Raw genomic sequence first — 27,055 nt, 5'->3', positions numbered from 1 at the left:
GCCCACAGCCTGCCCTACCCACCCCATGTCCTGCTAAGCCCATCCCACACTCTGGCCAACCCCTACCCTTCCTTACCCTGCCCTGCCCATTCCTGGCTGGCCTCCGCTACAGACCCCTGCTCTTCCGGACCACTGTTGCCCCACACCCTGCCCACAACCACCACTCTGCCACTATGTCCCTGCAGCACCACAGGTCCAAACCTTGTGTCCCTACCGGCACAATCTCAGGCTGCACTGGTGCCAGGGCAGGGCGCACTGACAGTGCCTGGGGAGCACATGGAGCTCTCCCTCAGCTGGGACGGCCCAGCCAAGACAGGCTCTGTCTCCCAAGGACAGACCAGCTAAGCCTCAGATTTGGGAGAACCGAGCACAAGGTACCCTCCTGGCCCAGAAGCAGAGGGAAGCAAATACACGCCAGCCGGGCAGGGACGCAGCTAGAACAGTCCATGCGGAGGCTCAGAACCAGCAGGTCTGCATGTGGAGCAAAGGGCCCAGAGGCCAGACACAGAACTCCGCTGGCAGGGCCTGCGGTGACACACACACACCACCTCCAGGCAGAACCCCTAAGTGCATCCACAGGAAGGGCCCCAGAAGCACAAGGCTGATGACTGCCAACACAACAGAGCCAGTCTTTAGAAAATTCTGCCATCCTATGTCCAGGGAGCTCACGGGACTTCAAGGACCTTCTGATAAGGTCCGGAGAAGAAAGCAGGGACCAGGCCCCTCTCTGTTGACAGCAGGAGGAACTGAAGCAGAACGGACGTTCTTACAACTCCACAACCGTGCTCCTGGCAGCTGGCTGAAGATGAGGTGTCTGAGAGCCCAGAATGCACATTTACATGTCACAGGGGATTCTGTGCGCTTACTGAGTTGGGTGACAGTTTGGAGGTCACACCACGGAGGCCATGGCAAAAGAGCCAGCGAGCTCTCCAGCCACAGAGGGCACCGACCATGGCAATGGACCACCACACGCACATGGACCCCCACTGTGCACAGCCCGTGAGAGCTGCTGTTCTCGCACAACAAAGCACACGCAAGCCGTCCAGCTCATCAGAAGCCTTGGTCTTTAAAGGGCACGTCCCACGACCAAGGCCCTATGGTCATCCCCCCGAGGCCACTCTCCCAAACCTGCCCCTTTGCCGGCAGCTGCCCTGTGCCAGGGTGTGGCACCGCCAGGAATCCCAGCAACGTCTGCCGATGAGCCCAGACTTCCCTGGGGAACCCATATGTCCCCTAGGGGGAGGGGACCTTAGTCTCTGGGATAGAAGCCAGATGGTTACAGTCCAGATGATGAAGGTGACTCCTACCTAGCCCAGGCCAAGCTGGAGATACATTAGCAGAAGGCATGCACCCACCCCGCACATCCCACCAACACCGGCCAGGAGCCAACCGGCAGACCCAGAAACGGCTGCTTGAGAAGAAGCCCCCCAGCGCTGAGCCCTCGCGCTCTCCCCCTCCCTCCCTTACCCTCTCTAACCGGCCACAGAATTTACAGGTTTGGTACTCCCACTGGGGAGGCCCCAGGGGAAGCTCGGAGGACCGGACTGAGCGGGAGAAAGGCTGCCAGTGCCGTGGGCACCACCTCACGTCAGAACACGGGCACTGCAGGCAGGTGCCAGCAGCCTTTGGGCCCCGAGGGGTGGAAGGCCCGGGGTGCCTCTGCTCAGCCGCGACTGTCGCAGGGATTCCTGGGCTCTCTCCTTCCTGCCAGAAGTTCCAAGCAAGGAGGGAGGGAGTCTGAAAACCAAAGTAAGGGCAGCCCAGCAGTTGGCCAGAGCCCTCAGGCAGACCCCACACAGCAGGAGGGCAGCAGTCCCAAGGGGACACACCTGCTCCACCCCAACCGCCTCCAAGGCCCAGTCCTAATGTCCCCTCAGGTGACAGAGCTTTGGGGCACAGCCATGGCTCCGTCCACATGTCACGGCTCAGTGAAGAAGACAGGCCCTGATTTGCAGACAGGCCAGTATTAGCATGTGTGTGCCAGACCCAAGACCATCCTGAACGGGGGCTGCGTGTGCTGGGACAAGGGAGGAGGCTGCCTTTCACTGAGCTCTGACAGCGGTCGGGTGCTGTGCTCAGTGCCTGCCTGGTCACCACCACCCTACGAATCAGCCAGTGTCATGACCCCGGTTTGGGGTATAAAGAAAATGAAGCCCACACAGACGCCTCAACCCCATGGGCCGATACTCAGGTCTGGCCTCCCTGGTCGTCAGCCTGGCTTGGGCAGCAAGGCACCCCAGCACCCTAGCAGACACGCATCCGCATGGTCCAGCCTGCTGGGAGCCAGCCTGCGGGTGACTACAGGGATGGTGAGGGACAGAAGCAGGACACAGAAACCACAGGCAGGGGTTCCCACAGCCATAAGCCCCTCGGCTCCCCACACAGGGCTCAGTGCCCACCCAACTGTAGTCTGCAGTCCGACGGCTGGAGGAGACCCCAGCCAAGGTCCTCCCAGGACAGACGTGAGGGGTCTGCGCAGCAGGCCAGGCAGGCAGACCCCCTCGGCCCTCACATATGCCGTTCTCAGGTCATTATTATTTTTCACAATCTGGCCAAATCTGACTCAAAACCTGCTTGCCCCTAGAAGCGATCCCGATCCACCTCGTGGCTAGAAAGCAACCACGTCTCCTCTTGGAACCCACACCTTTTCCTTCTCCGAGCCTCGGCATCAGCACGAGAACACATGTATGAGCACACGTGCATCCAGATGCACACACACCCCGCCCCCACAGGGTTACCCACAGCTCCCCCTCCTGCGCCACCCCAAACTGCCCTGGCAGTCAGTGTTCCTCGAGGCTCAGGCAGCCCAGGCTGCAGCATGCGATGCTTTCCAAGCTGGGATCTCAGTGACCGATGCCCGCCTGTGCAGAACGACACCCTGGTCACAGCTGCACTGAGGACACCAGGCTGTCTCCCCTTGGGCACCAGCCATAAACCTGGAGCAGGAGGAGCCTTCCCAGCTACCATGAAACAGGTTACAAAACCCACTTTGTAGAGAAAATCAGCAACGTGTACTCTCCAGTGGACGTCGTGTGACTGGCTTTAAGCCGTTGGCCTGCCGCAGTGTGGGGCAGAGCAGACCACAGTGAGGACTGGCAGCACCACGGCCAAGATGGGGTGCAGGAGCCAGGGGACAAGCTCCAGGCCAACTGCACGCAAGACAGGTGCCAACTCAGCCAGCCCCACTGCTGCAGCCTCCACAGATTCAGAGAGGGAGCGGTTGACGAAGGACTCGCAAAGAAGGAGAGGTCCCAGTGAGTGATCCCCCCATCCCCTAATCCTGGCAAGGACGAGGACAGGAACACTGCCGGGGGACATCCCCACTGACCCCCAGTCCTCGCCAGGTAGGGGTGAGGAGCTGGGCACTGCCGGGGGACATGCCTGCTGACCCCCAGTCTTCACCAGGTGGGGGGAGGGGCTGGGATCGTAGGCACTGCCGGGGGACGTCCCCACTGACCCCCAGTCCTTGGCAGGTAGGGGTGAGGGGGTGGGATTGTGGGCACTGCCAGGGGACATCCCCGCTGACCCCCAGTCCTCGCCAGGTAGGGGTGAGGAACTGGGATCATGGGCACTGCCACAGGACGTCCCCGCTGACCCCCAGTCCTCACAAGGTGGAGGTGAAGGGCTGGGATCATAGGCACTGCCGGGGGATGTCTCCGCTCACCCCCAATCCTCATCAGCAGGGGTGAGGACATGAGAATCCAGAGACACCACTGCTCAGGGAATCGACAATGTATCCTGGGGAAAGAGAAAAAGACACTTATTCTTTACTGAACAGATGTGCCCTGGGCACCGATCCTGTGCTCACGGTCCCTGCACTCTCATGGAGTTCACACTCAAACGGAGAAATGCACCAGGCACACATCAACTGGTCGATCAACGCATCAGATTAGTGCCAGGAAGAGCACAGAAACAACATTCGGAGGCAGGGGGTAGCTGCAGCCTGAGCAGGATGGACTCTCCCACAGGAAAAGGTGAGGATGGACACACACAGATGCCGCCATGAAGACCAGAAGCATTAGCCCTCCGTCAGGGAGCAATGCTAGAATGTTCTAGAACAGAGAGGAGCCCTGTGACTTCCTGACAGAGGAGGTGAGAAGCATGAGGTAGGTGAGGCCCTGGGCACAGAGAGGAGTGACACGATGGCGACAAGGACAGGAAAGAAAGGCAAGGCCCCAAGGGCAGCAGCAGACCACAGCCTACTGGCGAGTGACACAGAATGCCCCAGAGGGTCCTGTACATGTGCACCTGCCCGAGGGACAGTCTGAGGCCCATCTCAAGAGGCTCCTCTGCACACAGACCCTGCGGGGCAGGAAGTGCTACTAGGGCCAGCCTCGCAGTCGGGTGGGGACACAGCTGGCACCCACGTGGCCGGCACTTGGACTCAGGTGCTCTGCAGGCAGAGCCAAGATAACCGCCTGTCGTCTCGGTGGATTGAAAAGTCAAGAGGGCCTGGCCAGGTGAACGTGTGAGGCCTGTGCACCCCCAGCCCCCGAGCCTCACACCTCCAGCACCGCATTCACTCACTGCATGCCCCAGGTCACTCTGGCCAGAACCACAGCGGCGACCCCAACCACCAAGACCCAGCCTGGGGACAAGGTAGACGAGCAAGCACATGACGAAGACACATTTAATTACAGGACACGCAGTCTAACGGGAAGTCTCCCTGAGGAGCGAGTCAGCCGCAGCCACAGAGAAATTCCAAGTCAGCCACGGCCTGAGCAAAGTGCCAGGGCCAGCAGGGACAGAGGCAGCCACAGCGTGTCCCACTGCTGAAGGGGGGCTGTGTGGCAGAGGCGGTGGAAACGGGAAGGGGTGGAGAAGTCAGCAGGGGCAGACACTAAGGGAAGGCGGTAGGGACAGCAGAGGCAGCCAGTGGGAAATGCTGCCACGAACCCTCGTCATCTGAAGGAGATGGCAGCCAGTGGTGGAAGAGAGTCCTGGATTCCTGAACATATGGGGCATAAGGAGCAACCCAGAGTCAAGGAGAGGGGCACACACTTCCAGTCACGACAGCCAACTGAGGGGCTCTTGCCCGGGGCCACCCATGCAGATGTGAGGCACAGCGGCAGGACACCATGTGGTGCCCAAGAGCACGGCACCCACTCTGACTCCTTACCCGTGAAACCCTCGCCAAGCCACGGCCAGCCTGTGCTGGCCACGAAGTATAGTAACGAGTGCAAAGGGTCTGGAGCCCAAGCCATTCCCGGTGTAGCCGAGGGGATGGACCAGGGTGTAGGGGCTACAGCAAAAGGGCAGCCAGCGTCGCAAGGGGCCAGGGCTTTGCACGGAATGCTGTCCTTCCACCTCCAGCCAGGGCTGCCCCGAAGCATCCCCTTCATCCCCTTCCCCAGAGAGGTGGAAGGGGAAGTAGAAGCAGGGGCACAGCCCAGTGAGGGGGAGCCAGACCACACCCTGGAAGCTGATGGGGGCTGGACAAAGCCAGACCCAGAGCTGCCATCCAGAGCACAGCAAGGAACAGAGGGAACCCAGCAGAGGAAGGGCACCAAGGAACAGAGCTAGGCAGCCACAAGGAAGGTCATGAGTTCTTATGTGCCAAGACTGTCATCATCACAACAGGAGGACAAGGCTGTCGATGACAACGGGGGCACGAGGTGACAACACCCGCTGCATACTGATAGCTGGCTCATCAGCGAGGAGCCGGAACAGGGATGTAAGTTTATTGTCCCAGCTAACCCGCGTGCTGACCCCACAAGGGGCCAAACCATCTCCTGCGCTTGCTACATCTCCATGTTCTAGATGAGGGACCCTCAAGGACTGGTCCCGAAGGCACGTGGCAGAGCTGAACTTTAGACCCTGGACTAAGGCCATGCAGCCACACCCGGAAGCTACAAACCAAACACAAGCGACCACTTAATGTTACATTACAGATGTGGTTTTTCTCCCACACTGGCCACAGTGCAAGGGCTCCATAGCTACAGGAGAAGAGCATCACCGGAAGTTCTGTCAGATGGCCAGCCTAAGCCAGAGAGACAGCCTGTCTACCCAACATGGTGTGGTCTACACTAGACAGACAGACAGACAGACAGTGTAATCTACCCCAAATGGCCACCCTAAGCCAGACAGACAGCCGATCTACCCTAGACTGATAGCTATCTGCCCCAGACAGACAGCATGGTCTACAGCAAAAGACTGGGCTCTGACCTCTGCATGGAAGCAAGCACCCAAGGAAGATTCCCAAGGGCCCAGGACATAGCACAAGAACGAATGTCACTATGACTAATTCGCAGGCTCCGAAAAGGTTGGAGCTTCCAAAAATCTCATCACTTCCTCCCTCCACATGGGAGCCCCCGACGCTGTACACTGTTTGTGTGTGCTGGGGGTCAGCTCACCCCCAGCCCCAGAGAGACAGCACCACGGGTCTCGATGCACCCACGGCAGGGAGTCTGGGCCTCCCACCATGTGAGCGCTGTGACCAGTGCAAGCTGACAGAGCCCAGCCCAGCCTGAGGAAAGGGTCCCGGTTGATGGAGTCACCGAGCTCACAGGCACGTGCCGGTGTCTGTGGAACAGATGCACCACTACAGACTGCCACCAAGGAACGTGTGAAGACAAGGCCTCAGACATGGGCTGCCTCGGCACCACCCACTGAAGCCCGTTTACACCGAGCAACACCGGGAGCTGGCCAAACCAACAGGGCCCCAGTCCACACCCCTGGAAAGCCCCAGGACATGCTCCTGCAGAGACAGTCGTGGCTAAGACCAGAGTGAGGCCTGGGGAGGGGAACAGCTGTGGGGCTGGTCCTGATGAAGGCCAGTCAGGTGATCACAGAGCCCCGGGGAGTCCCGGAACTGGACCACTGAGGCACGAGGCAAAGCCGGGCCCTCCCAGTGACAGGAAGTACTCCAGCCAGCCCAGCAGGGGGCACCCAGAGCCCAGCTGGTGGGCCCCACGACCGCCAGGCACAGTCCCACGGGGTTCACCCGGCCAGTGGTCCATCACTGTGCCTCTTCAGTCGGGCTGTTCATTCATTCCTTCAGCCGACACACGCTCACTGAGCAGCTCCTCACCCACGTCCTCTGCGTCCCCGGGGACGCCGTCGCACACAACATGCCGTCCCTGCCCCAAAAAGCCTGCGGCACAAGTGCAGGGCATACAAGGAACTCAGCAGACCAGAACGTATCAGAGCAGGAGCCCCACGCAGGGAGATCGGGCCTCGTGAGAACAGATGCCGGAGCTCCGAGTGGGAGCCCCAGGCCGAGCGGGACCTCGGCACTGCTTGGGCGCCCAGCAGCCCCAAGCAGTGGGGTGGAGTCCACGGGAGACACTGAGCATGCCTACATCTCTGACTGTCCACGGCCTCTCCAACCTCTCTCGGACCCCACGAGCTCCTCAACACACCAGGTCCAAGGCAATTTCCCGTGCACCCTCCATCGACACACAGACAAGGTCACGCCGGTCTTCATGCTTCAAGGTTACCCGCCCCCAGGCTTGTTCTCTCACCTGACGTCACTAGTCCTGCATGCCAACCCCAAGTCCACCCCCTTCTGGGCCTCCTCTGGGCACATATAGGAGACGACTCACGTCACCATGTCCTCAAATACCCCAGAGGCCGCTCGTGCCCTGTCCCCCACCAGGCACAGGTCTACCTGACACTGACAGAGCCTTCTTCCTCAGCGCACCACTGTCCCGTGACGGTTATCACCTTTCTCATCTGACAGGAGGCACAGGCTGACTCCTCTGTCCAAGGACACACAGCAACTTAGTGGCCGGCCAGCCTGAGCTAGAGCCAGGGACCTGCTGGAGCTCCTAGCGCAGCATGAACTCCACCCTGATGCACAGAAAACAGGTCCTCAGTCATCATGAATCTTCTGTGGCCGTCACCGGCCTTGCTGGCCTCAGGACAGCCCAAGAGCACCATAACTCACACAGACACACGATGACAAAGATGACAAGGCCTAATCACACTCCAGACGGTTTGCGAGGATGGCCTAAATGCTGTAGACAAACAGCAAGGAAAGAGCCACACAAAGAATTATGACCAATATGCCGATCTCAAGTCCCCCTCGGGGATGACAGGGAAGCCATCAACCTGTGGGCTGCCAGGAAGACGCGCAGCCAAGGGCACCACCTCTCGGAGAGGGGGACGGGCAACATGAGCAAGGACTCCCTCCCACCACTCATTCAAGTCCCCTTCACCAAGCAACAGCCTCCTCCAAAGGCTGCCCAGGGGCCCCCGGCACCCCCAGTCAACAGGGAATGAAGTCGACTGTCCTGCCTTCACCAGGGCTCCCAGCCCCCCACACAAGGCCACAACCCACAGACCCGGCAGCTTCCCGGCAGCCAGCCAGTGTGAAGGACGCCCGACACACAAGTCCTCTCCGTGCTGATCAGGAAGGGCCTCGCATCACAGGGTCCCTACCACCTCATCAGGGGCCTGCCCGGCCATCTGTCATGTGAGCTTGCTCCCAGAGGGGAGCCAGGGGTCTGGAGAGGTGGACAAGGTACCAGCACAGGAGATGGCTACTCCCAGAATGGAGAAGGGAAGGTCAGCTCTGCGCTCACTACCGCAAGTGAGCTGGCTGTCGGGGCCTGTGGCTGGAGCGGCTCTTGCCTCCACCTCCCCGTACACGAAAGCCAGCCTTCCCAAAACCTCAGGGTTTGGCCTGAGAAAAACGAAGGCGAGTTTTCTTTCCTTGAACAGTTCATTCTGTTTCAAATGCAAAGTAAAGTGAAGATCGTCTGGAAAAATGTAAAAGCTTTAATTTCAAATCACTCTTAACACCCGTTTCATCTGACAGTAGCTTTGAAAGCAAAAGGCAATCTTTATCGTTTGAGGTTTTTAAGCTAAATTGACGTGATTATGTCCAACACAACCAGATGCTTCTAAAAGCCAATTTTCAAAGTGACATCAACCCCCCAAATAAGAAATCCTTCCCTCTGGCTACTAGTGAGCCCTCAAGACCCTGCGTCCACCCAAGGCTGAGGCCGGCTGCTCACAGACCCACTCGCCCGTGGGGACCCGACCCCACTCAGCGGTCGGCCCCTACGGGGCCCCACGGAAGTGGGCCAGCCGCAGACCAAGGGACCCCATCCCGTCTGGAACAGTTCTGTGCCTGGGCCCATGAGGCTGGAGGGGCATCTGCTGGCAGGGGTCCTTGTCCCAAAGGCCTCCTTGTTCCAAAGTGGAGACCGGAGAAAGAGGCCTCTCCTTTGGCCTGCGGATGGGTCACCTGAGCCCAGAGAAAGGAGGCCAACCACACAGCAGAAGCCAGGGGCAGCCTGACGGAGAAGCATCTGGTCTCTGCCCCCTTTCCTGGCAATGAGCTCCTAAGACCCCTAGGGTTGCTGAAGTGGTAGGGCATCTCATGACTCCTAACAAGCCCCTTGCATCCACTGTCCCGTCTGAGCTAACAAGGGGGCTGCAGAAGGGGCCAGATTGAGCAATCACCCCCGTGGGGGTTGGGGGGTGGGGCCCGAGCTCCTCCCCAGCAGCCTATAACATAAGCATGACGTAAGCAGGGAGACACCATCAGAAACACACACACACACACACACACACACACCCCGCCAAGCCCACGCAGGGCTCAGACAGCTGCCAAGCTGGGGACACACCAAGGTGCTGGGAACAGGGCTGCACCCAGAGATAATAGGGAAGCACTCACCCCCCCCCACCACCCCTCACCCAGGCACCTCTTCCATCTGGCTGCTCAGACTGCAACCTTTGCAATAAATCAGTGATGGCACAGAAAGCATTTTCCTGAATTCTGAGTCATGCTAGCAAACCCTCAAACGGGTGGGGTGTGGAAGGAAACCCTGGGTTTGGAGTCAACCAGGGCAAAAGCTCAGGCGGCCCGAGGACCCAGGACTTAAGATCGATGCATGGAGTGGGGCAGCTTATGTGACCAAGCCCTTCCCCGTGGGGTCGTGTCAGGATGGAGTGTAATGACGGAGTGTGTGCTGGCCTCATGGGGTTAGGAGGGAAAACCTAATGCTGAGCCTGCACAATGTCACACAGCTGCTGGCCTCCAGGCCTCCCACCAAAAAGGGGGACTCCTTCCTCACTATGCAGCCCCAGGCAAAGGTCTTCCCTCTACCCACGACCAAAGGCATCTCTCTGTTCCTCTCTGGGGACCTTCCTGAGCCCACAGGTCTACCTGCATGCAAACACACATGCACTGCCCGCCTGGGCTCAAGGCTCCCCACAATCAGGGGGTCACTTGGAGCTCACACCCCAACAAAGCCAGGGTTCCCCGATGCCGCACACATCCTTCCCAAGGCCCCCAGGCACGGGAAGGCAGGGGCAGCCGGGCATGTGGCAGAAACGTGAGGCCTCCTGCACCCCTCAGACAGACCCAGCTCCCACTCACTCAGCCCAAGGCCAAGGGAGCAATGAGGTGGAGCCGCTAAGCCACACCCAGGGGACACCCACACTGGGGGCTCCACCACCCCACACACGCCCGGGCCGCCAGGCCTACCTGGTGGTGATGGTGTTGTTCCGGTCCTGCAAGGCCAGCTCCCGCTGCTGCAGCTCAACAACAAACCTAGACAGGTCTTCCGGGGTTCTGCAGGATTGAGAACACATGGTAGCGTCAGCCACCTCCTGGAGAGGACCTCATTTTGCACAGGACAGCCGCCAAAACCATGCCAGAAGCCGAGGAGTCACAGACCCAGGAGGGGTGGCGTCCGTGTGTGGCTCCCAGGCCAGTGTGGCACGTCACTGTGCGCACACCATGACCTGGGTTCCAACCGCAGCCCATCCCTGGCCATGTAATAACAGGTAAATGATTCTTATTTGACACAACTCCACTTCAGTTGTAAGAACCGGTCAACAGCGAGCCACCAGCGTCACCCTGCAGAGAAGGGCAGGGGAGCTGGGGGTTACTCGGCACAGGTCGTGTGCCCGTCTCCCTGGAACCAGCGACGGGAAGATAGGCCACAGCAGATGCCCCCACAGACGATGCCTCGTCATGGTCACGCTGCTCCACGCTGCCCATCTCAGCTCCCATCCAGAGCAGCCCCACTGCCCTGTCGCCACCTCAGAGGAGGAAACAGAGCCTCCAGGTGTCAGGAGTGGCTCGCGGCGCACTCCTCTCTGAGCAGCACTGGGCCGCCACCGAACCCTTCTGAACCGGACGCCAGCATGCAGCAGAACACCTGCGATAGACTATGATGACAACCAGCACGGCGGGCGTGGTCCCCACACAGCGCATGGCAAGCAAGCTAAGGGGCTCCCTGGCCCGTGAGTGGCAGCTGAGCTCTGGGCCTAAGAACCAAGCCTAGGGCCATGGGTGGGAGGCGCCACAGCCTCCTCTGCCACTGAAGGAGCCACGGGGGCTGTGACAAACCACAGGAGTGGCTACTGGTCACTAAAGGATCCAAAGGCTCTCTCCCTGGCCTCCAAGGTCACCACAGGGCCCGGCTCCCACAAGCATCCACCATAGGACTAGGCCCCAGGGGTCTACCTCCCACAGCCTTGCCTCTGGATATGGACATGTCACCCCAGTGTTACCAAATTCTGCGGCAGTTCACCCTGTGCTCGCAGTGCTCTGTCCTCAAGAGGTCTCAGGACAATCAGCACTCCCTGGAACAGGGACCCTCCCATCACACCCCCAGGCTGCTCCCCATCCTGCCTGCCCCACTCGGCATTCGCCTCAGGGTCTCTCAGTGTCTGCCGTCCCTAGAACAGGAACTCACGGACCTGTGACCCGTCCGCAGTCCATGACACCCGTATGGCCTGACTGGTCACACACCTGGACATCTGCAGTCCGCACCCTTTCTGCAGGTGTTCCCTGGCTCTCTCCCTCGCAGATGCCCTCACGGACTCCCCTCCTGGCCACCTGAGAAACAGCCCCTCACTGGGCCTGAAGGAACCATGGGGCAAAGGAGCAATTTCTCCCCGCGCTCCTCCCCAGACCACGTGATCATCTGGAAGGACCTTGGGCAAGACTGAAATCCAGCACGGTGAGGGCTTGAGCCAGCCTTGAACGCCAGCTCCCATTCTTCTTGGAGCTTCCTCAAGTTTCCCAACCTCGGGGAGTTAAAAATACAGACATAAAAATACATCTTTTCAAGCCAAGAGGTATTTTTTTCTGAAACATTCTAGAGATAGTCAAGCTGTTGTTTCCCTGTGTCACCCAGTCCAGGGGTACATGAACGGTTACCAAGTCCGTGGGATGAGTCTAATGAGAACACGCCAACAAGCCAGCATGCGTCTCCACGTGGGCACTGCCCCTGGCCCTGCCCTCGCTTCGTGGGGATGCAGATGGGCACCGCGTCTTCTGCCTGAGACAGCTGCTCAGGCCCGAGTGCTGGGAAGGGCCCATGGACAGGACCCAGTAGCAGATGACCACGGAGTCTCTAGGGGTTCTCGGTGACCAAGGACGGGTCACCTGCAGCTCCCTCCAGGTAGACGCCTTCCAGAAACCCAGAGGCCAAACGGCAGAGTCAGGAGCACGTGAAACAAGCTTGGTGTCCTGAGGTCCAGATCTGGCCCCAAAGCCAGGAGTTAGACACAGTGGACAACCAGACTCAACCTTCACCTAGGCTCTCTTATCTCCTCTGAACATATTTTGAAATGACACAATTTCATAAAGAGGGAAAATTGAAACGGTTCCAATCAGGAGAAAAGTGAACCGAACACGCACTGTGAAACACTCCACCCCACTGCAGGCAGGGCACCAGCGGCCCCTGGGGCTCCCACCCAGGCCAGTGCACATGAGGCCGCCCCCGCACAAGCACAAACACACACACACCCCAGCGTCCTGGGTCTCTGCTCTCTCAACCAATGCTCACACAGAGGCCCTCAGATGCCCAAGTATTGCGGGACTGCTGGGCAGCCATCGAGGGGCCTGGCTCCACATTCAAGTGAATGGAGCGGCAAGCCAACGTCCCTCCGTCCCCCAGAGAGCACTCCGTCCCCCAGAGAGCACACCAGCCACACACACCTGGTCCACTTGCCTGAGGAGCGGGACATCCACAGTCTAGGTGGCCTGAGTTTGCGCTGCCCCTCCCAGAGCATCCCCACATAAACCACGACACCCAGCCATGCAGATCTGGACGGCACACCTGTGGCAGACCCCCCCCCCCAGCAGGCTGGTCCTTGGCCCGGGTCCCAGCCCCCAAATTCTAGGTGCCACCATTCAAATGAGCCACCCCCTCCTCGCGGCGCAAGGATGTGGGCTGCAGGGACTGCTTCCCTCACACGCCCAATTCCAGAAGACAAGACTGCATGGCATGATGCCCACGCATCAGCCGGCCTGCAGCTGCTGGAGGGCTCACGGCCACCATGCAGCCCTTTCCTCGGTCGCCTGCGGGGCCGACACCTGCGGCTCTGCCTCTGGCTGCATCCAGACTCTGGTCTGCAACCAGACTGTCCTGACCAGTCACCCCTGCAAGCACCGGGCCCCGCTTTCCTCTAACAACCCAAAGCACAGAAAACCAGCAGGCAATACTCAGGGGTCTCCCAATGCCGGCACATTCTCCCTGCAGAGATGGAGAACAGGGGGACCTTCTTTCAAGGAAAGAGTCAGCCAGGGTTCAGTCACCGTCCAGACAACTGCAAGCTGACTCGCGGCTCAACAGGGCTCCTCTGAGCAGAGCCCCAAACCCGAGGAACCAGACATAGCATAGCACAGTCACCCAACAAGCCTTGCACACTCTCTAGCCACGTGGGTGCAAGAGGACACGGGAGCCTTTGCAATGGTTTTTGTAAGGTATACAAGCCAACCCACATAACACTGCGGGGGAAACAAGACACAAGTGACAGTGACGGGTGACATCTCACTGCATAAATGAGGAATACCAGGTCCAACTCGAAATAAGGAATCAATATGTTAAAGTGTGTGGGATTTGGGGCACCTGGGGGGGCTCAGTCAGTGAAGCATCTGCCCTCAGCTCAGGTCATGATCCCAGGGTCCTGGGATAGAGGCCCTCATCAGGCTCCCTGCTCAGCTGGGATCCTACTTCTCCCTCTGCCTCTCTCTCTCTCTCTGTGTCTCTCATGAATGAATAAATAAAATCTTTAAAAAAAAAAAAAAAAGAAAGAAAAGAAAACACTCTCTCAGGTTCTCTGTCAATTTGACATACAAATATTTGATTCCAGGATTTGGTCCAAATCTAAAAGAATCCCAGAAGACTAGGCCATGACCTCCACGACCCATGTTTCGTGACAGAGGCGCAGAGGACAAAGCAGACAGCTGCATCCCATGTCAGGTGGCTGGCGGCCAGGCCCCTGCACCGTCGTGCACACTCAGGCTACTTTCACACCATGAGCTACTCACGTGAGAACAGGAAGGGGAGGTGACGGGAGCAGCATTTTGAAATGCCAACATGTGTGGGTCTTCTCATTACAAAAATACACACACTGAGAAGAGCAAAAGCCAAAAGCCAGATGGACTAGACCAGCAATGCGCCTGTGTGGACAGCAGGGAGAACACACGTGGGAAGAGCCAGGCCCCCATCACAGAGGCAGGGCACCCTCCAGAGTTTCTATAATTTCTGATGAGAACATCACAAATTATAGAATTTTTTCCTAAAGTTTTTTCCTAAAGTTTCCTGAAGTTTTTCCTAAACTGTACTTTCAACCGGTGGAACCTGGGGACCACAGTGACTGGGGCTAAGCCGAGAAGACTGCACATCTGGCGAGGGGGCTCACAGAGCAGCTCATGGGCCGAGCCCATGGGCCTTCCGCCCTTCCATAGGATGCCAGGACCTACACTCTCATGCTGGCGTCCCGGCAGCTCACTAAGGCTGGGCTAGGCATGGGAAGCCCCTCAGGCCTCCCCAGGTTCATAACACAGGTCAGGGCCCCCAGGCACACTCTGCACAGCGCATGCGGGCCCGAGGGAGACCCGCCGTTCTGGAGGCCCAGGCCACCCTCCCCAGTGGCCAGACCAATGTGTGCACAATGTCACATGTCATGTCTGTATATGTTTCTCCGCCCGTGCTCTCCAACTTACACAGGTCTGGACACAGAGCACAGAGGACAAAAGATGAAGACCCCAGAGGCAGGGCCGAGATGCCTGGTATGTCTCAGGGAAAGGGGGTTGTGAAGGCAGCACTGTTGGGGGGGCCCATAGGATGGGAACATGGACAACTGTTTCAGGACCCCCTGGCCTGCAGGCAGCCGCCCAGCCCTTCCTCCAGAAGCACTCCCTCCTCCTCCCAAAGGACCAGGTGTGTCCAGCAGGTGCTCAGGGAAAGAGCTCAGGGGCAGCGTCCCTAAAACTGCACCAACAACTTCACAAGTCCAGGCTCAAAGAAAACATGCCAATGACACAGGCATGTATTTACAGAGCACGCTCAGAAAAGATTCACCCCAAATGGATGCCGGGGGCACCTCCAGGTCAGGGCGGAGACCAGCAGTGGCAGTCAAAGGGATCTTTAACCTACGATAACCTACGTGGAATACAAATACAACTTGGAATACAAATAAAACTTGAAACACCCCCCCATGCAGTGTCTTAACTACGTGCAAAGAGTCGTTGGAAACGTGCAGTTGGAGAGCAGAAGCCAGAGGCTGACAGCACCTGCGGCTGCCTAGGCGAGCTCAACGCAGCATGACCCGGGGCGGGGGACAACGGGGGAAGGGCATCCTGAAGAGGCGATGGCTGGGGACAAGGCAGGAGAAGCCCTGGGAGCCAGGGATGGAGAGCCATGCCCACAGCGCCAGCCGCCCGCCGTGAGTGGCTAGCTAGGGAGCGGGGAGCTAGGCCAGCAGGAGGGATTACTGAACTGCAGCCTTCACCGGCATCAGGTCACAGAACAGGGGCCAAAGCACCTCCAACGGGCAGGGCGCCGAGTCTCCAGAGACCTCCTGGCCTGTCGCAGAGCCACAGCTGTGCAGAGATGTTTTAGCAAGTGCTCTGGGGCCTGGCTCGGCGCTCCCGGCCAGCCACACTCGGCCCAGACACAGCACGGGAGCACTCAGACAGGAGCGTCAATCTGTCCCCAGACCTGCACTTCACACACGATGAGGCGGAAGGCCTTCAGAGGGCCTCCGGATCCTGGACTCGGAAATGACAGGAGAGTGACAGTCCCCACGGCAGCCCACGCTGTGACAGCTGCTGCTGACAACGCTGGCTTTAGCTGTGAAGCCTTTTAACTCTGACTGGTGGGCTTTCAAGAGGAAAGACGTCTTTTTGTTCACTCTGCAGCTGAATTCTGACGCCAACTCAGCTGTGCACAGCACAGCGGGGGCCTGGGGGAGTCACCCCGCGGGGGGCTCTCAAGGAAAGGCCGTCCGCCCAGCAGCTCTTCTTCCTGAGGCTCATGCCAGCAGGTGCCAGGTCTCCCATCCGAGCCCGAAGTCCCCATTTTGGGAGATCCAGAGGACTCCAATTTCTAAGACAACGCTCAAGCTCACTTCCCAGGAAACCACTCTGCCCAGGAAAAAGCCCACCGGGCCCCGGCTCCCGGGAGTGGCTTCAGCCAGGCATAGGGCCCTATAATAGGGGAACAAACCCCGCCGCAGAAAGTAGGCAGAACCAGGATTAGAAAACGCTGCACCACAAAACTTGGCTTAAACCCAAAAGGAGGACAGACATTCATGACTGCAAAGCCACAGGGGCAATGGGATGTCCCATTAAATCAGATATTTCTTGATGACAGGGCACAGCTGTGGGAGGACATGGGGCTGGGATGGGGGAGAGAGGGGGGGACTATGTCACCAAGCGCTGACTTAAGATAAAATCTGCTGTCTCAGGATGGGAAAAGCAGCAACTGTTTTCCCAAAGAAAAGGATGAATTCCCTGTGACCTGGACGTGGACCAGGTTCTGATGGGGTCACCCTCAGTGGCTGTCCCTGCTGCCCCCAGGCCTATGGCTACAGAGCTGGAGATCAGACACTCCAGAGGAAGTGACCACTGATGGTCCTGAAACCTCAGGCACCCACAAAGGTCATCTGTTCCTCCCCCTACTCCGTGACACGTTGGCCAAGTGGTAGACAGCAGACATCCAGCGTAGACAGCAGCCATCCACACATCTTCTAAAACTGCCTGTCTTCCCAGATAAAGAGAACAAGTGGCTCTTTCCCCACAGAGAGGTGCAGGCCAGTTAAGAGACAGGGTCTCAGCATACACCCACAGGCCCCTATCCCACTGCAGCCATCCCCCACAATCAATTCATGATGCTCTCACTCAGAAACAAAGGCCTCTCTCCCCACCATCACACTGTCTGCCTGACAAGCTACTGCCCGTGGACAACCCTCCCTTAGGCCCCCGCTGCCCACGGGGAACACTCCGGAAGGGTCTGCACAGCCTACCCCTGCTTGACAGAGCCTCAGCCCCCCTCTCCACTGGAGCACCTCTGCACAGTAGCCTCGCTCCCCATGCCCGAGTCAGCCCCACCTGTGCTCTCCCTCCCCCCCAGGCAGGGACTGGCTGCGAACCACCACACCCACCCCCTCGGCTCTGCCCATCCTCCCAGGACAGCTCCACTCCTTCTCCAGTCCCTTCACTGGCATCTTCCTGCCGGGTGCCTCTCACCCCCGCCCCTAACCCACCTCATGCTCCCCACCCCCTCACCCTGGGCCAGACCCCCAACAAGAGACTCGGGGTCCTGAGTTCCAGGATTGCCCACCTGCGTCCTGGACAGCTCCTGGCTAGAGAGCCCTTCCAGCTCCTCCCACCCCACTCCTCTCCACCCATGCTGGCTCTCCTGTGACCATCTAGGGGCCTGGGGGCCCATCTCCTGCATCTCATCCTTGCCTCCAAGCATCAGCTTGTAAGCCAGCAACCACAGCGAGCACTTAAAATCTAAGTGAGGCCTCACACCTCGCATCCAACTGAGCAGCGCATGCCCTCCACAATGCCAGGGCAGCGCCAAAGTTGCCCACGGAGCCCATGGAGCCAGCACGGCCCGGCCTCCCATGGGCCCACCCCAGGGCCTCTGTGCACCCCTCTTCTGGAAGCCTTCTCCCCCAGGTGCCTGCAGAGCACATCCCTTGGCTCTCTCAGGTCCCTGCTCAAACATCCCCAAGGTTTCCTTTGGGCCCGCCCCCACCAACCTGCTGGAGCCCATAGCCACGGCCCCGAACTTCTGTCCCCCTGCCTCATGCCCGCCCCTTCACAGAGCCCCCACTTGTTTACTTGTTCTGCTTCAACTAGAATTCAGGCTCCAGACAAACACTGCTGTTTTGTTTCGTTTCTTACACTGTCCGTGAACCTCCAACAGCACTGGGCCCAGGGCAGTAGGCTGGCCATAAATATTAGTTGAATAAGTAAAAACACACATTATCTTTGCAGAACAGTAACTAACAAAACTGAATCCAACCAGAGCTGGAATTCAGACCAGCAGAGCAGAAGTTTAGAATTGCTGGTTGAATAAATCACAGTGCACCCCTACAATGAAATCTGTTTAAAAGAGAAAAGAAGAATCTTTTTATATGTGAGAAGGTCTCAAAAGTGTTCTGCTAGAGAAAAAAAAAAAAAAATGGAGCAGAACTAGAGCGCTAGGCCACGTTTTGTATGAAAGAGACAGGGTATAAGCAAGCATGGCTGAGCTGGTTTATAGATGCATAAGAAATGTCTAGAAGGACAAATGAGACAAAAACAGCAGCTTCTGTAGGACAGGATGAAAACTGGAAAGCATTACACTATTTAAAAAACAACTGTGAAGCTTAGCGCTGTAAATTTACATTGCAGAGTTAGATCTATCCCATAATAAGTTAATGCATGAAAGTCTAGTCATGGCCATTTATAATGGAACAATTGCAGACTATCCACCAACAGTGTTCGGCTACATGTACCAGAAAGCCAGACACGTACCAGCAGGAGGCTTCCTACGTAAAGTCACCAGGACCGGCCAGTGACCCCCCACACAGACGTCACAAACCTGGTAAATGGTACAAATGCACAAGCCCCCACCAAGATGCAGACTTCTCCAAATGTGGGTTTTCAAACTTGAGTTCCACCTAACATTTTTACAGACACCATGAACCACCATCCACTATTTCGGCTGTTTCCTGAACATGGACACCTGCAACCTTCCTGAATCTTCCAACCCCCCACCCCCACCCCCCGGTCTATCTCCCAGCCAGGCGCTGTTCAGCAGCCGTGAGCTAACAGTCCTGTGAGGCTTTCTGAAGCATTCAACAGTGTTTTCATGGAAACACGGCTTCCCTCACACATTTATAGGTTACGAGCCCCCATGACACTGAACGAAGGAATCAGGGTCATGCGTGCACCAGCAGAGACAGGAGCTTCTCAAGCCCAGAGAGTGCCCTGCCTGGGCCAGGTTCGCAGAGGCCAGCCAGCTCCAGAAGGACGGGGTTCCCACTAGGCTTTGGAGGAGCCACTGTTCTTCGTGACTTGGGGGTAGAGAGACAGAGGAACATGCATGTTCCTTAAAGACATGCTTTTCCACGTATAAAACATTTCAAATGTTTACAAAATGCAAACAAGCCAGCGTACTGAGCACCCGCTGTGTTTCAGAGACAGACGGGAGCCAAAGGACAGAATCGGAGTCCATACAGCCACTCTGTGGGTGGTGGCAGGAAGGGAAGGAACAAGGAGTAGGGGGAACATCGAGGAGGTCAGGATGTACCATGACAGGCCGTGGCTCGCTGGTGGCACACGTGCCCTCAGGTCCCTCCACAGGAACGAACCCGTGGCTGGAATTCCAGCAGCTGCAGTCCGACCTCCCCTCCGAGGCCTGCAGCAGGACACTCGGTTAGTGAGGTCAGGACTGTCGGGTGGAGAGACCCCTCCTTACGTGACTTTGGCACAACTACAGACTCCCCACATGGAGACCATCTACGAGGACAGCTCCAAGGACAGCAAACTCCCGGCCACGGTCAGCAGCAGCCACCTGACCGCGCCCGGCGAGGCCCCAGATGCTGCCGTCCATCGGCCAGCAACCCGGCTTAACCAATTCAGGGAAACGACTTACACAAGTCCCCAGACACATGTAAATAAAATGAAGAAATTTCAGACTTACAGTTGCTGCCTTCAAATTCCTTCCCCAAGCTCAGGCAGGATTAAAAGGACTTCAAAGCAGCCTGGGTCCCAATTAAGCCGGTGTGACCACCCCAGGGATGCTAGAATATTCCTCTGACTAACAAGAGGCGCTCTTTGAACTGTCTGAGCTAAAAAAAGCTCTCAGAACCTTTCAAACAAACGCCACAATTTTCTCTCCCTGCTCCCTTAATCTCTGGAAAAGTTGATCTCTTGAACACTTTAAACATTCAAAAAGGCAGCTACATAGTGGCCCCAAAGCCCACTTTCGCCAGGAACTCGAACAGGGCAGCAAGCAGGGGGCTCAGGCATAGCTGGACACAGAAGGACACATCCCTCCGCAAACGTGAGCCCCGCAGGCAGTTTCGCAGGCTGAGAGGACAGCCGTCATCGTGCACACCCGAGCAGTGGCTTTGGGGAACACTTCTCCCGACACCAGGAAGGCCGGGGGTGGTGGGGACTGGGCTGGTGTCAGGGGAGGAATCACAGCTCACAAGGCCAGATATGCTGCCACGGGCCGGGTACCCCAGCCCCACAGGGAAGAAGGTGAACGATGCGGCAGGAAGGTAGAGGCGTGTGAGAGGAAGGGGACATCACGCCCACCTCCCCGCCAGTTCACCCACGCCATGACTCAGACATGCTAGACCGCCACCTCCAACTGTCCACTCCTGGTCGCGACCCCTCCTGTTCAAGAATTACAAAACCCCGAACAATAAATTCAGTACCCCACCCCCACCCCGGCCCACGCAGCCTGCCCGTGGGGATTTCTTTCAGCAGAGAGACAGCGGCTAGCAGAGCAAAGAAGGGAGAGTTAAAGACCAGGTCTGCCGCCTGCGACAATCAAAGGCAATGCAGGAAGAGAGGACACTCCCAAAACGAGAGCCCACATGGCGAAGATGCTCTGAACCTGCCAAGCCACACAGGAGGAAAGGGCTCAGAACCGTGAAGAAGCAGCAGACCTGCTAGAGGCCCAGGCCCAGGCCCAGGCAGTGGTCCCAGGAGGGACCCCCAGATGGCTGCAGAGCCCCAGGCAGGTTACTCTACCTTTCTGAACATGGGTCTATCTATGCTCAGGTGAGGAAGGGACCAGGAGAACAGGACCTACTCTCCTAATCTAGGATTCTGTTTGCAAAACAAAAGTGGCCCGAGGATCTGCTCGCTGTGATGACAGCAACAAGGTGGAGAACAAGCCCAGTGAGGCCAGGTCCCCAGAGCAAGGGTGCACTGAGTGCTGGGTGCCTGAGGCACAAACACAGGAGGGGAGTTCTGGGAGAGTCCGGACAGACCCCGGGTCCTGAGGGCCCAGGGCCCAGGCGAGCGGCCCCATAGCTGTGCTCAACACTCTGAGTTTTATTCTCAGTGTGATCACAAGCCACTGGAGGACTGAGCAGGAGGAGCACAAAGGTCTTGATGTCCATTCATTTTAGAGAGAGGGGGGTACACAAGTTTATCCTGCTATTTACAACAAGACAAAGAAACAGCCCAAATCCTCACCTGCAGGGAAATAACAGCAGCCCCACCCAAGACAGCTGGGCAGCCACGGATCAGGTGCCATGAAGGGTGTGCTGTCATCCAGCACAAGGACACGGGACATGAAAGGAAGGCTGTCACCCACACGCAGGGCTACCAGGTCTATACAACGACACTGAAAATCTAGGAAGATGGACAGGACTCCCTTGAGGAACCAGTTTCTATCTATATGCATTCCACCACTTGGTAAAGGATGTTACTCATGAAACATGATTAAGAACAAAGTTCTGGGACGCCTGGGTGGCTCAGTTGGTTGGACGACTGCCTTCGGCTCAGGTCATGATCCTGGAGTCCCGGGATCGAGTCCCGCATCGGACTCCCAGCTCCATGGGGAGTCTGCTTCTCTCTCTGACCTTCTCCTCATTCATGCTCTCTCTCACTGTCTCTCTCTCAAGTAAATAAATAAAATCTTTAAAAAAAAAACAACAAAGTTCTACAGCCATCTTATTCTACTTTGTTGTCAAGAAAAACAAATATATGGACATGAATTGTTATTTACCTAGAAAAAATGTCTTCTCCCGATCCACAGAGCCAAGAACACACAGAGGTCCCCACCGCAGGCACCCACCCATGCTCAGCAGGGGCTGGGCACCGTGACAGGACAGACCATCACAGCACAAGAACACAGAGCAATGAGCAGCTGGTCTGGGAGCCACAGTGGGGAGCAGGTGAGTTTGGGGTGCAGAGGGGCTCGCAGAAAGCTCCGTGAGAAAACGGGTTCCAGATGAAGCCTAAATGACAAGCAAAGTGTCCTCCCAAAGAAGAGGGAGGGTGTGGGGCTCTAGCACTCAGGCCACACGGACTCTGGGCCGAGGCCAGGGAGCTCTGGCCATGACTCCCTGACTTCATGGATTCCAGGTGCTGCCGGAAGCAGCTCAGTCCAGCCACAGGGAGAGGCCATGATGGGAAACTGGGGCCAGCCTCCTGCATGTCATGAAATGTCCCTGGGTGAACAAAGCCAGCCTGGATGTCCCATCCCCACACGCAGCATTTGAGGGACTGCAGCCGCCAGGTGCCCTGACCACCTACAGAAGCCTGCAGAGGCGGTGGCTGGCACCCAGGACAGCTCAGAAAGGGCTGCAAAGGCAGAGCCCAGGGCCACGGGGTACCTGTCAGCCGAGCTCGGTAGTAAGAGCACCAGTCAGAGTTAGTGCTCAGAGCTTCACTGAGAGAGAGCCCTTGGGAGGCTGCAGCAAAGAAGGCTCTAGAAAAGGCCACAGTGGAGACAGGAGCCACAAGTGGGCAGCTGCTGAGGTTTTAACCGCCCAAGAGCAGGGCTGGAGCGACCAGGGAAGTATTCTGGAGATGGACAGGAAGTAGGGAGGTGACGGTGGACGACAAGAACCAGGGTTCCAGGGTGGAGCAGAGAGGGTGTCATTCCCAGAGACAGGGAATGGGGCCAGGTGCTTGGGGCCGAGAGGCAGAAACACGGGTGGCAGGCTGGCCGCCCAAGGGCAGTCCCCTCACGACAATCCCAAGGCCTTAGCTGGAACAGGTAACTTGCCAACACAGGCAGGATTGAACGCTGCATCCGAACGGCCCAGATTTCCGGGCTGCTGCAGTTGAAGGCTGCGGCCAAGGGCTGGCCCAGAAAAGGGAAGGGGAAATCGTTCTGACAATCCCGATGTTAAGCTGAGGGGCAGCCGTGGCACACACAGCACCCAGCTGACCCACCCTCCTAGGTCACCACCCCACCATACAGGCCCCTACACAGTGACGGGGGAAAACGGTCGCCTGAGGACGCAGCCCCGGGACTGGCACCAGGCTGGCAGGATGGTCTGTGTCTGACAGAGCCTTGGGAACCACACATGGGCACACACACACTTGCTAACATGCAGCTTTGGGCCCGGAGCACCTGGTGACGGTGTGATCCACACTGGGCCACAGAAACGTTTCAGGGGAGCACAGCAAGTGGCCCCCCTGGGTCACTCCTCTGGGCCTCTAGTTAGAGTCCCTCCCACCTCCCCCAGTGGTCCCACCAAGAGCAGGCCCACGGAAGAGGCCATGAGCAGGACTCCCCAGGACACCAGTAGAGACCACGTGTGTGACCAACGGGGCATGTGACGTGTAACCTCCAGTAGGCAGGTTCCTCTGGCAGCACCCTGTACAAACCAGTCTTCTTCAAACCAATAAAGAATTCTTTCGGCAGGGAATGGTCTCCTGGGAATGTGAGTGGCACTGCAACAGAAGGTAAGGCCAAAGCGATTCTCTTACAAGGACACGAACACTACTCCCCCCTGGCCTTCCTCCTCCCCTGAGCAGACACTTGCTGGGTCAGGGTCCCAGGACACTCCAGGGTCGCAAACCCCAGGACCACGGCGCTCACACAGATCACATGGAAGCAAAGCGGCACCAATCATGTGGGAGCCTGACATGGCGGTGTTCGTGTGGCTGCTCACGCAGGCTGCTACGGCAGGAAGGACAGCGATGTCACTGACGGCCCCTTCCCCGGTGGGCCAGCAGAGGCTGCACGCGACAGGCGCTGAGGGCAGGTCCCACCCGCTGACTGCAGAGGCTTCTCTCCACACGTCCTCCTCGGCCAAGCTATCCCCTGACGTGGAGGTGCCAGCTCTCACCACCTTCTTCCAAGGACGATCCCAGATGCCAGTCAGCCCACCCGCCACAAAGGGTGACGACGATGGCTGGGAGCCCGCAGGAAGACACACCGTGGGCCCTGGCCTAGGTCTTTCAAATGTCTGCAGGCTCCTGAGTGAGGACATGGCTGTGTCCAACACCCTGAGCAAGAAACCCACACAGACCCGGTGATCTCAGGGGCAGATCTGGGGCAGAACGGCAACTCCTCTTGTCCCAACACCACGGTCCCGTGCCCGGCCGCACACCCCACTCACCGGCCCACCGGCTCATTCTCGAGGAACCGCCTCTCCTGTCTACAAAACTTACCTGCATATGTACGTTTACAGAAGTCACACAAAGCGTAGAAGAGTTATGCAAATTGGCAGACCTCTGCCCCTTCTACTCTGTCTCCTGCAGCAAACGCTCCAGATTATCTGAGCCAGTATATTCTCCAGGCAACAGGCTCATATTGCTACCTTGCCGGATTTCTCCCGTTTGGGGAATCACCTACGACTTCCCGTGATGGACCAGGACGATCCAGCCGGCACACGCGTGTGGACCACACTACACTCCCTCCCGCCCTGGACGCCAGCAATGACTCCCGGGTCCCACCTCTTACGACAGTCAGTAGTGATGCCCAGAAGACGCACCAACACCATTCACACCATGGCCACGGGGGACACGTGCCCTTCCCATTTCCCATGATGCTTTGACTTTTCCCTCACACGCTTGGTTTTCAGGGCACTTAGGCCGGACCCCACCCTGAGCTCTCTGAATCCACACACCAGACCCAGGCGTGCAGGCGCAGGCGGCGGCCCATCAGCTCCCACAGGAAGAAACTTTCCCAGACCCCCCTCCCTGTTCAGCCTTCTTCACACCTGAGGCTCCCTCCAGCTGTGTGTCCCTGGGCCGCACACCCAAATCCTCACTTTCTCCTTGTTTTCTAATAGAATGCACCCTCCAGCAGCTTTCTGGAAAGGAATGTGACGAGATACGGTTTCCGAGACTCTGCAAATCCCAAAATACCTTCAGTCTGCCCCCACACTGGACTGTCAGTTTGACTGGGAATAGAATTCCAGGAGGAAAACTATCTTCTTGCCAACTCCAGAACACACGCACTCTGCCAGATTCCAATGCCGCTGTCAGGAGCCCAAAGCCATTCTGATCCCTGATCTGTAGGTAACGTGCTTCCATTCTGCGAAAGGCTGGCCAGATGGCCTCTAGGTGCGAACGCTCCCACCAGGGCACACCAGCACCCACAGGCCAGCCACTGCTCAAACCACCCCTCACATCTGGACACGGTCCACAAGCACCGGCCCTTGGCCTGGTCTTCCCGCCTGCTCTTGTCCCTTTGTTCTTCCTGGGACATTTCCTCAGCTTTTCCAACCCTTGGAGTGATTCTCACACCCGCTCCCACAGGCCCGAATGCCCACAGCTGCTCCTGTCCCCTGTGTGCTTTTCCTACACAGCCTTTCCTTCTTCTGGGCTAAAGTGGCTACTCTCCTCGGAGGATATCTGTGAGAAGCCTTCTCTTTGTACAGTCTGCATTTCCTCCTGGTTGCTCCGACCCACTTGCTGTTCTGGTCTCCCATCTTCCAGGCTGGAGCCTCTGCCCAGACACCATGTACACTGGGGGAGGGGCTGGGACAGGTGGGCGCCGGGGCCCCCTGCCTCACAAACCAGGCGGGACGCAGGCCAGCCACCTCGGGCCCAGTTCGGCGCAAGCACGGCGGAACCCGCTCTCTGGGAGGCACCCCATCCCAGAAAGCAAGCCCCGGCGGGGCATCCACCACACCAACCCCTGTGTGTGCTGGGCTGAGGGCAGGCGGCCGACCACACTGCCCTGAGGAGGAGGACAGGGCTCTCTCTGCCAGCCTCAAAAGACAACTTCCAAGGACCCTCCTCCTCCACGTCCATCACTGCCACTCCAGACATGGGACAGAAAGCAGCCGTGCTTCCTGGAAACATGGGGCCGTCCATCCAGCAGGCTTGGCTTCCACCACTGCCCTGCTGGCCCTGTGTCCTTTCTCAGATGGGCTGCATTCATCACAGCTCCATGACACTCGTCCACCTCCCAACGCAGCACTGTCACTTCCTTCTACCTTGTCCCCATTCTCTGGAGCTCTGCCTTCCACACGGTCTTCACTACAGCTACACCGGGCCTCGGAAGGAGACAAGCAGATGTTGTCCATCTACCTCCCCTCGCGCCCTCACTGCCCTCCATACCCAAGCGGTGCAGCTGCCAGTCAGCCAGCCACAGGTCTTGGGCTGGTGTAATGGCCCCTCAAGGCGCAGAGGAAGCCCCCAGAGCTCCAGCCTGCTGCCCACGAGCAGCTAGGCCATCGGCAGCTTCAGCCCTGGCTATGCCCACAGTCCTCTGGAAGGCTGGTCAGAGGAGTCAACCCAAAGAAGGGAAAAAAGGGAAATTTAAAAAAAAAAAAAAAATGGCACAATCAACAAAGTCAAAACTAACTATTTAAAAAGGCCAAGTTGATAGACATCTGGAGATTGAATTGACGAAAAAAAAGACAAGGCATGAATGAACAACACCAAGAAGAAATAACAAATGTCATCACTACAGACCCTACAGACGCCATGAAAAGTAACCCACAGTTCTACCCTCCAGCTCCGTCCACACAGTCGCACAGCCCAAGATTTCATCCTCTTTAGAGCTGAGGAACATTCTGTATGTACCATCGGCAGGCACAATGGCTAGGGTACACAACACTGCCACAAACATTGGGGTGCACGGATCCTTTCAAATCAGAGTTTTGTTAGTTTTCTCTGGGTAAATACGCACAATGGAGTAACAGAGTCTTAAATACAGAGGAACTGGTGGGGGCCACAGAGGAAGGGGGCAGGGGCAGGGAGAACAGGTCAAGGGCACTAAGAGCGCACCTGTCACAATGAGCACACATGATCGCTACTGTACATCTGTGTGTTCATTATACTGGGATACAGGATACGTCAGTAAATACACAAACGTGCATAGAAGAAGCCGGAAGTCTAAGGACGTGAATGACACTGCTGAGACTG

At 57.7% G+C, this 27,055-nt stretch overlaps 1 protein-coding gene across 3 annotated transcripts in view; it reads right to left on the bottom strand.

Annotated features, from left to right (window-relative positions):
• Positions 1–27,055, bottom strand: part of MAD1L1 (mitotic arrest deficient 1 like 1) — a 313,129-nt gene that overhangs the window by 241,966 nt on the left and 44,108 nt on the right. For all 3 annotated transcript variants that reach the window (XM_013047748.2, XM_004776342.3, XM_004776343.3), the window contains exon 10: positions 10,439–10,525. In XM_013047748.2, coding sequence (XP_012903202.1) covers positions 10,439–10,525 — 87 coding nt within the window. The remainder of the gene's footprint in view (positions 1–10,438; positions 10,526–27,055) is intronic.

Source organism: Mustela putorius, unplaced genomic scaffold, assembly GCF_011764305.1.
Source record: "Mustela putorius furo isolate JIRA1106 unplaced genomic scaffold, ASM1176430v1.1 tig00000139_pilon_pilon_pilon, whole genome shotgun sequence".
In the NCBI taxonomy this organism is placed as follows: Eukaryota; Metazoa; Chordata; class Mammalia; order Carnivora; family Mustelidae; genus Mustela; species Mustela putorius.
The sequence above is the reverse complement of the archived record's forward strand: the minus strand, read 5'-3'. Positions and strand labels throughout refer to the sequence as shown.